Below are 13,940 nucleotides of genomic sequence, written 5' to 3'. Positions count from 1 at the left end.
AGTGAATATAACATTCCCAGGTGGTCTTTCTAGTATCTATTTCAACTGCTACATGGCAAAGAAACTTGCATTATTAGTCCAATACCTCATCTATACAGTCACCTTTTTCTCCTTTACTTCAATTTCATAAAATGAAACAATTGGAGTAATGTCACATGCATAGACATGTGACATGACATGCAGTGCTTGTCTCAGAATTCAAACTAATTTTCTTTGTAGTAGTAGAACAGCAATTGAATCAGTTTTGTTGTAATATACCACAAACAGTCGTGGAATCTAAGATTTTCCATCTGCTATGTTTGCTGGTAAATATTACAAATCACTATTTCTCTCACTTCTCTCTTCGTCTACTCGCACACATACAGAGCTACATATAGTAACAATTACTATATAGTCCATTTCTTTTCTGTCCTAAATTGTCTTCTGATTTGTTTTTTCAGCCTGGTAACCTAGCTGCTGGCCATGGAAGTCATATACCACCTCCTGATAAAGGCAAGTTACTCTTGTATTTTATCAAACAGTACAAATACAACACATTGCGCTCTCTCTCTTACACACACACACATAATTATCATGCTGAGATGGTTTGGATGATATGCTATGATCCAAGTCAATTTTGATTGGATGCCATTGCTCTTACAGATGAACTGGAGGATGACATCTTGCTTGTATGTTTCATTTTTGTCTTGGTTTCTACAGCTAAATGCCTTTCCTATCACCGACTACTTTACAAAGTGTACTGGCCGCCATGTGCAAAGTGTACTGGGAGTGATGTCAGAAGAACAGCCAGAATACTTTGAAAAAGGGAACAAAGGTATGATGGTAGAAACGGAATGATGGGTTGAGAGAAAAAAAGGGAGTCATGGGTGATAGTAAAGATATATTATGGTTAGAGTGAGTGATGAATGACAGTAACAAGTGCCCATTGGGAGAGTGAATGATGACCAGCAATACAGAAAAGGGTGAGGGTAGATGTGTTGGGTACAAACAGGTCCAATGAAGTCTCACATGTCAGTCATATGATGGGTAAGAGAGGTGGAGCTATAGTGATGATGGTAGGGGGCATAGAATGGAGTTGTGCTCATACCATCCTTTGTGAAATGGATGGCAAGAGTGATAGGGAGATGAGAAGTCAAAGATGTGGAAGGGCAACAACTGTAGACTTCACAGGATGTGTGTGTATTTTAATATTTTGCATTGGCATAGCAAGATTGATAACCTGGTGTAGAACTCATTATACATATGGTCCAGAATACAATGTTAGGTTATCTTGTATCTGACTCCTCTTGTACCCATTTTTTCTCTCAGCCCATTGGTACTCCAGTACTAACATGATGTATTCAGCGAAGTTGTTTGCTTCATTTCTTTCTAGCCTCTGTAAGTTCTCTACATTGATGATCATTTTTCACTATCATGCAGCTTTGTAATTTCAATGCAAGCATCACACAGTTTACCTTTCACTCTGCGAGAGAACTCTCTTGCCAGCACAAGTAATATCACCCTTGGACTCTTTTTTTTTTGCTATCCTTTTTCATTCTGGTTCCTGCACTTTTGAAACAACACTTTTGTTGACTCTGTCATGTAGATAACAGAAGCTATCAACCAACTCTAGAGAGCCCTGTGCTCTTAGTACTTATTACCTTCGCTGCATCTGTTACCTACTAAGTATACCTTCTGTATTAATCTACCGGTAATCTGTCAATACTTCTTGTGTATCATAATTTACAGGGAGAGCAATATATGTAATATTTACGTATTTCTTTTCTGTATATGAAACAAACCTATTTTTCTGATGGTAACTAATTCCTGTCTTCTTCCCTACTTACTAATAATTTAGACTTTGTTTACTTCAACACCTTTGAAGTTTACTTCAATGCCTTTGTTTACATGCCTGCTATTTCAGTTTTAATTCTATTGGGTCATCCCATAAATAATGCGGTTTTTTTACACTTTTTTATTTTTCGAAATTAAGATAAACAAAGTTCTTTTTTAATCTAAAATATACTCTCCTTCATTTTCTACAATATTCTTCCTTCTATCTGGTAGATTTGCAAGGCCCCCTCTTTCAAAATTCACTTGTCTGTGACTAGAAATAATCCTCCAGTACTGCTCTGACCTCATCTACAGAATTCATATTTTCTCTGTCCAAATGCTTTTGAAGACTGCGGAATAAACAATAATCAGATGGAGCGATGTCCTGTGAATATGGTGGGTGGGGCATCATTTCTCATTCAAACTGCTCCAGCCTTTAGAATATCATCTTCACTGTATGTGACTGAGTATTATCCTGATGGTAGAACACTTTTTGTCTTGAAACCAAAGATGGTCGTTTTCCTTCTAGCTCTGACTTAAGCTGCTTGCAGTAGATCTCCTTTGTTATCGTTTGGTTTTGGTTTAAAAGTTCAAAGTGGACTAAATTTTTCATATACCATCAAATAGATAACAACACCTTACATGGGTGAAGACCTTCTTTAGCCTGGGGTGCCGGTGTTTCTCCTTTCCTTACTCACTATCTTTGGTGCTTAACATTTTTATAGAGAATCCATTTCTCATCACCAGTCAATATTTGGTCCCCACAAAAAAAAGGTTCATTCGTGAGACATGACAGCAAAGAAGAGCATACATTCACTCACTGCATACAATAAGACTCGGAAAGTTTGTGAGCAACCCATTGACCCAATTTGCTGACTTTTCCGACTGCTCGCAGGTGTTTATGAATGACCAACTCCAAGCTTCTCTGCTAGTTCCTCAACAGTTACGATGGGATTTTGTTCCACTAAGGTTTGCAGGACATCATCGTCGAGCTCTACAGATATTCCAGGATGAGGCCCATCTTCTAGGCTGTAGTTTCCGGCTCAGAATTTTTGGAACCTGTTGACACTGGCTTACTTGTATTGTCTGATCCCCATATACTGCATCAATATTTCTCACACTTTCCATTGCATTGTTGCCTTTATTGAACTCATAAAGCAAAATATGCCAAATATGCACCTTTGTCATTTCCATTATAGCTTTGAAAAAATAAGTGTTAAAATCAAACTGCACTCTTGAAAACCTGCACTAAGAATAAGATAAAATTACTACTTGCTTTCATAGCAAGTTGATGCAGGGAGTTTATCCCATCCCCATCGACTTTTAGTTTGTGCAATTGAGAAAAACTTCATTATTTATGGGACAACCCAGTACTTTAGATTCAGCTATAAGAACTAGGTCATCAGCACATAAGAGCTCCTACTGACACCTGGTTTTAAATTCCACCATTGTAGCTTGTAAGACTGTAATGAACTGGGAAGGAGCAGAGGATTGAGCCTGCATGAACTCCTAGCTGCATGCTAAATCCTGCTGAACTCATTGCTGACTGCACTTCTATACATATTTGCAACACCAGTTAGGTGTTGCAAATATATTTTATCTCTTGTATCACAAAACTCCTTTCTTGCACTATAACCATAACCTCCATGTACACTTCAGAAGCCTTCATGACTATTCAAATTGTTAGCCTCAATTATTAGGTCACTGTCAAATACTGTCAAAGTAGTCTGCAAAAGGATTTCATAAAAGTGATTCTTCAGATCATCTTTCAACTCTGATTGTTGAGCATATGCAGAAGTAAATGTTGCTACCAAGTTATCTATAATTAGTCTAAAGTTAATTATCCTCTCTGGTTACCTCATTTACTTTAACTATCCATTTCTCAGCTATTAGTGTGCCTACAGTGCTTTCACTATTGCTAAAAAAAGATGGGTGAATGTAGCAAGGATGGCACATGTGAATGGCAGAGCCAGCTTGAGCATAATCCTATGAACCAAAAAAAAAAAAAAAAAACCAAAGGAAAAAAGAGAGCCACTTATTGTCATGTGTTTTCTTTTTGCACGACACTATTGCCCAAGGTTCTTGTGGCTTTTTGCGTAGGCTTTTCTATCCATGGACAAACCTAATCTGTTTTCCCTTTTCACATTGACACTTCTGTGATACACGATCCCTATTGATCATCCCACCCCTTTTTTTTTTCACAATCCCTTTTGATTGGAAATCGACCCCCCCCTTTTTTTTTCCTTCTCTTTTTCCAAAAAGAAAAGCTCTACTTTGTATTTTGTCCCTTTTGTGTTCAGCCCTGCGTGGCCAATAAAGAAATCTATTCCTATCCAAAAGAATTTGTATTGCTCTTCCTTCCTGATGATGAATTGGCCAAGAGTCCTTTCTCTGTTACCTTTGCACATGACTGCACATTCACTCACCTCCACTCCAACATCTCCACAATCTTCCCAGGCCTACAAACATTGATGGTGGTCAACCTGGAAATTTTTAAGTGACAGTGAAAGATATTTCTGGTGATGATTATTTACATTGTTGATGTTTGACTTCTGCTTCTGTGGGAAACAAGAAATTTGTACTGTCATTGCTGACGACTGGAAGGTTCTCATACATGGTGAGATATTTCTTTCCACATGTGAAATTTGATTTGCCACCATTCTCTCATTCACCAGCAATTTCATGATTTCACAATCACATAGTTTCCAGGTTCATTCCCATTGTATGGCACCTTAAGCAAGTGTCATCTATTATAGCCCAAAGCTGACCAAAGCCTTATGAGGAGATTAGGTAGAGAGAAACTGAAAAAATCCCATCATATGTATGCGATGTGCATGTGTGTACGTTACTGTCTCCTTGTTGCAGACATTAAATGATAATGACATCGTCCACAATAAAACCATTGTTCCGTATCTTATATTGATAAAGAAGTTCAATAATCAAAGATTTAGATGTCCTTGACAATCATTTTCTTACTTCTTAATTACAGTGAGTTGTGTAATATGGGAAGGTGATGAGTGTCAAAAGGTTGATCTCACTGCATTACATATCAGCTGGGTCATCATAGAAAAAGTTGAAAAAATCCCAGATGCCTCAGACTCTATTTTCATTGGTCTCTTCTTCTCACTGATTATGGGTCTTGTACCACCGATGTTCCGTACTTATAACAGCAAAGAATTCTTCAACGTTCTATCATCAGATGGCTTTGTTTCTGCTGTTCTCTCTATGGTCGGTAATGGTTGGAAGTAAGTGCTTTCATTTTTTTAAAATTTCTTTTTTATATGAAGAAAGCTTCAGCTTCAGACCAGAAATATATTTGAAATGATGAAAAAATGAACAATATATTTTCTAGTATAAAAAAAAAAAGTCATTCAACTAAATTAACTCCTGTCTGGTGGCATGTATTTTGTTTATTTCTCTATTAATTAAAAGTGTTAATATTGTAATATGATTCTGTGACTGCTTTTGTGTTATTAGCACCAAACTCTATCACTATTAGTTAAGTTAGTGTTAATATATTTACTGTAGCAACAAATAATGATCAGAAATACTTATGTAGTGAAGAAAAGATAAAATTAGAACAATATTATTTTTACATTTTGGCAATGAGGGGAAACAGGTTTTTGGTTTGACTCTCTTCAGCAAAGCATAAATCTCACAGCTTATCTTTAATTTTGTAATATAATACCACCAGATTAACTTTTGTTGTTAACATTTTAATTTTTTAAATTTACTATGTATGATTTCTTTTCCGGTGCTCAATGACAATCTTGGAGTATGGGGTGAAATTCTCGGAGATAAAAATCAATCCATTTAGTATTAATGAAGGCAGATAATTCTGGTTAAATTTGAGGAGTTGTCTCCCATACCAGCCAAAGCTATTTACTCTTTACCACTAGATTGGCTTTAATAACCACGGAGATGTGTTTGTATATTAAGTGACCTGATATGAAACCGTGTGCTGAAACAAAAACAGTTGCAGCGTGGAAGGCATTTACAAGCCATTTAAAAACACACAAAAACCGTTAGATTCACTTCAACAGGTCGCGGTCTCAAAGCGACGAAAATATGGTTTCAATAATTTAAAAATTTTATTACACAAGAGCAGTATTCACAGTTAAAATAATGTAATAAATAAGTCCTTAAATCAATCCTTGAGTATTACTGAGGCCTAAATTTGTTCGAGTAGTCATTTCTCATTACCAGAATGGTCTCCGAGTAATCTCAGCGATATTTTGGTTGTTTTTGTAAGGGGAGATAATTATTGCTGATAGATTATTTTTTAATGCAAGGGAGACAACTATGGCTGACTGAATTGTGGTAGTAGTGAGTCGATTTTAATTTTAATTTAACCCGATAGTCATTTATTTTTATCGACTCGTTACCGTATATTTTTTTTAATCATACTTATACTTCAAAACGTTTGGACTGGATAAGATCCTTAAGATCATAATTTAGAGACTTTTGATTTTAGACCATTGACTGAAGAAATGGTTTGTTATATACTATGTTACAGATATATATTACCCTTAGTTTCTTTAGTTCATATGTCAGCAGAAGAATCTCTAGTGCTTATTGTATCCCTATACAGCTTATAATGATAGGAGAGAAAGTTGACTAAAACTTTTACAGGATCAAGTTCTAAGCAAGTGATAAAAGCATCATCACTTCACAGTCAAAGATGGAACTCTGTTCCGGGTTAGGACTGCTGGTGTATTTGAGCTAATAACATTATTTCACTAGTATTGCTCTTATCTCAGGAACAGCAAGTGGTGGTGATCATAAAAGACAGTGATCCACGTCTAGTAGGGATAAAACGAGAGGGTAAATGCACATGGTTTAACTCTATAGCATATGCAGCCCAAATAATATACTGTAAATCCTCAAGGATTTTTAGGGGGATGTACCTCTGAAAAGCCTAAACCTTGTGTGTAATACGCACCTCTTCTCTTACTTGAGTCGTGCGTAATTAAGCCAGCAGCATCTTGTCAAACAAATGCTTCCGCGCATGCGTAATACAATAATGGTGATATTCTTAATTGTTATATGGGAATGTAAATATGTTTGCAAATTGTTTTTGTTACATGTTATTCTGTGTTCTGAATATTTTTATTTTAATAAATGTTGCTAGCTGCAAGTTATGGATGATTCTTTTATGACTTCATTGCTTTCAGGCTTAGTTTAAGGTATTTTCGCACCCGGCATCACAAAATGTGTCTGAATAAACATTGCCGGACTGCAAGTAGAGAATCGGTCATTGCTCAGAAAATATTTTTCATTTTTAACCTCGTATATAGTATGCACTAGGGATTTTGACCTTTAAATTTTGGGGGAAAAATGCAGATTATATTCCTGAGGATTTACGGTACCTGTTTTGTGCTCAAACCACTCAGATCTGGCCTCTCACATCTACTATGCAATGTCATTCTAATAATAAAGAGCCATTTAGATCTCAAAGCTATGATATAATGTATGATTAATTCAAAACGTTGTGAATAGATAAGCATTAAATTTGACAGAATAAACTGAATGCTAAAGGGTTAAAGAACAACTGAGTTTTTCTGTGTCATATGTACATGGAGAACAACTAGAATCCAAATGATTATTAGAGATATTCAAAAACATTTCTAGCATTTAAAACTGTTAAAGTTTTATATATCTTTGGTCACCTCAACTGCAATAGATTTATAACTAGGATCAAGCCATGGCTGTCTTCTTTCAATTGTGGGCATATATCTCGCCATTGTAGGCTGCTGCATTTTAAAATTCAAATGTCTCAGTTTATATGTGTTGTATAACAAAGCAGTTTATGGCTCGAAAAGTTATCTGATGTAAGCCTTTTAATTTGATCCAGGTAAAGTAAAGAGAAAATGTTAATGAGAATGGTAATGTTATTATTGAATTCTTTGTTTACTATGTTCTTTTCTTCTTTTTAGGATTAATCTAATCTTAATTAATGCTGTAATCCAAAGGCTTTGTCTTAGTGCTCTCTTTTTCTTCTTGCTCTCCGTTGCTGATCGTACATTCAAACAGGTAATGCAGCACATAATTTCTATTTTTGTTAGCTTCTTTTACTTTTGGGTATTATTATTATTATGATGATGGTGATGGTGATGATTTAAATAAGTAAGATAAAGATGATCTGACAATGATTCTTTTTTCATGGAGCAAAATGAAATTAGTTGATTACTGTATACCAGTAGTTCTTGAATTTGGAAGAAGCACTCACATGGGTTCTCTGTGAACTCACAAGAGTGAGGTAAATATTTAGAGGGTTCTGTTGGTGGTTCTGGGAATGTAGAATGATCATGATATGATTCTTCTTAGATACAGTATTTAAACTAAGCACAATACTTCTATTTTGAATATATTTTCAATAAACATCTTTGTCAGTATTAATGTGATGGAACATTGTTATCTGAGAAGAAACTTTAAATAATCTTGTGAAAGTCTCTGCTTCTTTTAGTAATATCCCTAAAAATTTAATATAGATGGTATGAATTCACACAAACATCTAAAATAGGACACTCCACAAAATTGGTTTTTGTTTGATTAAATTATATACTTTTTCTCTTTTTTCCCCACAAAATCTGGGAAAGGAGCATTTACAAACTGCCAATTTGTCAAAGTGGGTACTGAACTACAAAAGATACAGAACAATACTCTATACCGACCAAAGCCCTGTGAGTGGATTTGGTAGACGGAAACTGAAAGAAGCCCGTCATATATATGTATATATATATATGAGTGTGTGTGTGTCTGTGTTTGTCCCCCTAGCATTGATTGACAACCGATACTGGTGTGTTTATGTCCCTGTTACTTAGCGGTTCGGCAAAAGAGACCGATTGAATAAGTACTAGGCTTACAAAAGAATAAGTCCCGGGATCGAGTTGCTCGATTAAAGGCGGTGCTCCAGCATGGCCGCAGTCAAATGACTGAAACAAGTAAAAGAGTAAAAAAGAGAGTATACAAATGAAACACTACCAGCAGAAAATTATTGACTAGTTGACAGAAGTCTTGCTTTCTTTTAGTGAGGACTTGATCTTCAATAGATTCAAAGAATTTATATCAGAAAACTTGAGGCTTTTAAAATTAACTTAGCTGAAAGGAATATTCATATATAAAAAAAAAGAATTGGATTCTAGACGCTCAGCAGTTTACTGGATTCTAAACTATTTTGTATTTAAAATATAACATTGATAAATCAGTCAGCAAGTGAATACAAAGTAATGCACTTAATATATTAAATCATTGGTCTCTGACCACTACCAGACTTCTGATATTTACATTTGTGTTTTAAACTTAAACTGAAAAAATGTCTTTTCTGTTTACAGAGATTATTGTATGCCAAGTATTTTTCCTATTTGACATCATCACGGGGAGCTCGTAAGTTTGATCTACCACACTTCCGCCTTAATAAAGTTTGTAACATCAAAACATGGTTGTCGCTACGATCGTACCTTAAGGTAAGTTGTGTGTGTCTGTGTGTATGTGGTATATATATATATATATATATATATATATATATATTCGTGTAACATCGTCTGTTTTTCCATCCTTGTTTCATACACATTCAATGCTTTTTCCAAGGAATCTAATGCTCTTAGCTTAGTTTTTCCTTGGGGCTGGCCAGATTGGAGCACTCTCAAGATTAATCAGCTGAAATTGCAAGGATGATCTGGTTCTTGACTAAAGATAAAAGGCTTCGAATGACCCGTCCATGTTTCTTTTGTATCGTCTATCTGGATGTTTTGTTGTCCCTTTTTGTATTACCTAGTTGTCCAGATGTTTTGTGTTCATGTCCCATTTTGTATTTTATTTTATATATATATATATATATATATACACACATACACACATACATAAAAATTTAGTCACAGCTGTGTGGTTGAGAAGCTTGCGTCCCAGCCATATGATTCAAGGTTCAGTATGGCACCTTGGGTTTTTACTTTAGCCCTGGGCTGATAAAAGCCTGTGTGTGTTTCTTGACATTGCATGGTAGTTGTAAATGGGTGATACAGTCATATGAACAATGTCATATGTTTCCAATGTCTTACTATAGAAAAATATTGCCCTGTTGGAAACAAGTGTTGGTGACAAGAAGGGCATTTGGATGTAAAAAATTTGGTTCAACAAATTGTTTGACCCATGCAAGCATGGAAAAATAAACCTTAAAATACTGATCATACATGCATGAATACATGTACACACACACACATACACACTCACAATGATATGTGCATGTTTTAATTTACTATCATAAATCTACCTTGATGGATTTCAAATCCAACATGCAGTATTCTGATCAAATCACTTGCCAAACTAGAAGTCTAAAAGTAAATATTATTTAGTTTGTTCTCTTATTCTTTTTTATTATTATAAGCATGGCTGTGTGGGGGAAGAGTTTGCTTCTCATCCACTTGGTTTTGGGGGCATGTACTTGGCCTAGATATGGTCTGGGGCATCCACTTGGTCTCAGCTACTTGGTCTAGATATGTAGTATATTTACATTTGTTATTTTTTGAAAATCAGTGAGTTACAGGCAGCAACATTGTTACTTGCATTGTCAACAAATCATCTGTTGGCTTTGTGCCTTCAAAAGCATGTGAAACACCAGATTCCTTATTTGAGAAATAGACAACAGCTAGGGAATCTGGCTGTCAAACAATGCATGACTAATATATTTGTCTTGTCTAGTCCATGCTATCTTGAAAGGATAAACATAAGAGTAATCAAATGAATATTATCTATTTATTGTATTTTACTAACAAATCACTTAATAAGCACAATACACTGCACTAAATATCTTTCAGCACTAAATTTTATCTACATTCAAAATTTAAATCATATAAACATGCATACATGCATGCACACACACATGCATGCACGCATAAACACACACACATTTTTGTGATGAGGATGTGCTTTCATTTGTGTTATCTGATTATATGTAAGATAAAGTTCTGATTTTGTTTCTTTTCCTGTTTAGAAAAGAGGTCCTCAACGTTCAGTTGATGTGATAGTGTCAGCTTCATTTTTACTAGCCATCATATCCGTCACGTTAATGTGCTTACAGGTAAGTGTTTACATTAAGTAAGAACAAATAAAAAGAGCTGTGTGTGTGTGTAAAGATATGTACAGTAAGTGGAGGGATATAATATCCAAGCAGATACTGAATTTCTCTATGCCAAGGCTGGTTCCTTCAGCTGGTGCATTTTTTGGTAAACTTCCTTTATCACCCATCCAATGTTACAGTTTATTTCTTGGCTACTTAAAGTGTAATGTACAAAATTGGTAATAAGGAAAATGAAGAATTTGAACATTCAAACTTTGTTTCCTGTTAGTTTATTTATAAACATGTGCGATTGAAACATGGACAATTATTATGAATAAGCTAACTGGAAATAAACATAAAATTTGAATGTTCAGATTCTTCATTCTCCTTATTATCCATATTGTGTGTGTGTGTGTGTGTATATATATATATATATTACAAGAGATGTAATATATTTGCAACACCTAACTGGTGTTGCAAATATGTATAGAAGTGCAGTCAGCAATGAGTTCACCAGGATTTAGCATGCAGCTAGGAGTTCATGCAGGTTCAATCCACTGCTCCCATGACAGTCTTACAAGCTACAACAGTGGAATTTAAAACCAGGTATCAGTAGGAGCTCTTATGTGCTGATGACCTAGTCACCAATGTTATCCAAGAGAAAGGCAAAGGCCAATACAGCTCAGCACCAGTGATGTTGCAACTCATTTCTACAGCTGAGTGAACTGGAGCAATGTGAAATGAAGTGTCTTGCTCAAGAACACAACACAGAACCCAGTCTAGGAATTGAACTCACTACCACATGATTGTGCGCCCAACACTCTAACCACTGAGTCATGTGCTTTCATAAGATCATACATGATATCCATCCATATTCAATATAATTCATCATCACCCATCTATCTATATTGTTAGCCATTACTCCCACTCTCCTAGGTCACTTGTAATTGAATTCCCCTACTCTCTTTTACTAACATTTATTTCTACAACTACCCATCACTTTATCTCTCTCTCTCTCTCTCTCTCTCTCTCTCTCTCTCTATATATATATATATATATATATATATATATATATAACCAGCAAATGTGTAGTTGCCATCACTACCTCTTTCCCATAATCTACTATCATTATTGTCTTTTTTCTATTACTTCTCTGCCATAACTTCCTCTCCTATCACCTGCTCAACCTAGTCACTCTATTTCTTTGTCAAGCACTTGCTTTTTTCATCCTCACGCTAACCTAGGTGCTACTATACAATGTACACAACACAATCTGTAAAGTGGTTAGTGTTGGAAATATCAGTTGTAGAAACCATGCCAAAAGTTATAACATATGAGTGAGATGTGGTCATTCAACCTATCTGAGGAGATCAGCAATTTCCAATAAGAACTGGCTCCAGCCATGATGATGATGTGGAGCTTACAAAGTTCATAAGCACAGCCACAAGTTTTGACTAAAACCAGAAAAAATTAAGAACCATTTTTTTATGTTGATTGTATGTATTTTTCATTCTAGTTATTAAAAGACACAGAAACTTTCATGGACTATCTGTATAATTGGGAATTACTAGCTTGGTCTCTAGCGCTTGGTGTTTACATTCTTCGGTTTATGACTCTCGGATTAAAAATTAACCAGAAATATCGCAATCTTTCTGTATTGATCACTGAGCAGGTAAGATGTAAATGTGTTTTTGCTTTCACGTTTTTATGATTAACATTGAAATGTTTATACAGTTGTAAATCTCATTAGTTGGGAAAAAGCATCACACTAGCTTAGCAAATTCACCCTTTGTTTTTTATTAGATTGGTCTGGAGGAAAGAGATATGCCCATGGCTTTACAACTCTTTCAAGACCAATGAGATCAAAATAATCAACTTTTCTTTTGTGCAGTTGGAAGTCAACATATACAGTAAATCTTTTGTAGAGATGAGAATTCCAAAGATATGAAATTCTAGAAAGGAAGGATTGGGTATATTTCAGAATTTAATTAAAGATGTGAATAGAAATACAGTAACAAAAGGGATAACAAAAAAAATAATAAAGACAACTCTTTCTATTCTTCTCTTCAGATAAATCTCTATTTACAAATGGAACAAAAACCACACAAAAAAGAAAAGTTAATGCTGGCTAACAGTGTTTTAAAGCTTGCTGAGGATCTCTTAAAGGTGAGTATTTTCTGTTTTCAACCAATATTTCTATTCTTCATTCTCCATTCTTACCTTCCACATTCAGATCACAATTTAGAATCAACACCTACATGAAGGCCTGTGGTGCTATGACTGATGATGAACTTGGGACACTAATGACAAAATGTGATATATGGCAGCACGTCATTCAATGTGCTGGATACAAGTGCAAGCTGTAATCAATAGATGACAATGATGATGAAGATTCTGGCTTACTATTAGGAGTTGAATGCTTTATTTATTTCATTTGAGAAAGTAAAACAAGTTCCATGTAATGGTTGTTTAAAGTGTGTAGCATATTGTATGTTAGTCAATAGATGACTTGAGCTGTATGTTCAGGTTTGGTTATATGGAAGACAAATAATCCAAGTTGTAAAGATACATAGTTTAGGAACCATATAGGTAGACGGATGCTTTTTCTTTTTCATCATCATCATTGTCGTTTTGTGGTTGCTTTCCATGCTGATGTAAATTGTGGGTGGGGGTCATTGCTGCTCTTCTAGATGGTTTGGAAGATTACATCTCAATTGTTTCATTTTTACCTTGGTTTCAGAGAGTACTGAGTGGATATTTTTGTGACACCAAACAGAGAGAAAAGGGATTAGAGAGTGATGAATAGCAATGGGAGGTAGAAATGATTAGAATGAATTATATCTGTTCATATCAAATGACCTCTGGGAAATGTGGATAGAGAATATGGACTACAAGGAACTGAGAAGTAAAGTGGACAGCTGTGTTGAATAGATAGCAACTGAGGACAATTTAATTTAGAGATATGGCAATTGAAAGAAGAGATTTAAAAGCTGGGGACAGTCTTTTGGAATTATGTATATTGAACCTTTCTTTAATGCAGTCAAATATACAGATGACAGAAAATGATATCTTG

The 13,940-nt window shown here is 35.1% G+C and overlaps 1 protein-coding gene across 8 annotated transcripts in view; it reads left to right on the top strand.

The window, feature by feature from the left end:
* Positions 1-13,940, top strand: part of LOC115209839 (putative homeodomain transcription factor 2) — an 89,015-nt gene that overhangs the window by 73,353 nt on the left and 1,722 nt on the right. For all 8 annotated transcript variants that reach the window (XM_029778407.2, XM_036501377.1, XM_029778404.2 and 5 more), the window contains 7 exons: positions 441-492; positions 4,802-5,057; positions 7,749-7,845; positions 9,147-9,278; positions 10,802-10,888; positions 12,384-12,539; positions 12,938-13,033. In XM_029778407.2, coding sequence (XP_029634267.1) covers positions 441-492; positions 4,802-5,057; positions 7,749-7,845; positions 9,147-9,278; positions 10,802-10,888; positions 12,384-12,539; positions 12,938-13,033 — 876 coding nt within the window. The remainder of the gene's footprint in view (positions 1-440; positions 493-4,801; positions 5,058-7,748; positions 7,846-9,146; positions 9,279-10,801; positions 10,889-12,383; positions 12,540-12,937; positions 13,034-13,940) is intronic.

This window comes from Octopus sinensis, linkage group LG3, assembly GCF_006345805.1.
Source record: "Octopus sinensis linkage group LG3, ASM634580v1, whole genome shotgun sequence".
NCBI classification, from domain to species: Eukaryota; Metazoa; Mollusca; class Cephalopoda; order Octopoda; family Octopodidae; genus Octopus; species Octopus sinensis.
The sequence above is the reverse complement of the archived record's forward strand: the minus strand, read 5'-3'. Positions and strand labels throughout refer to the sequence as shown.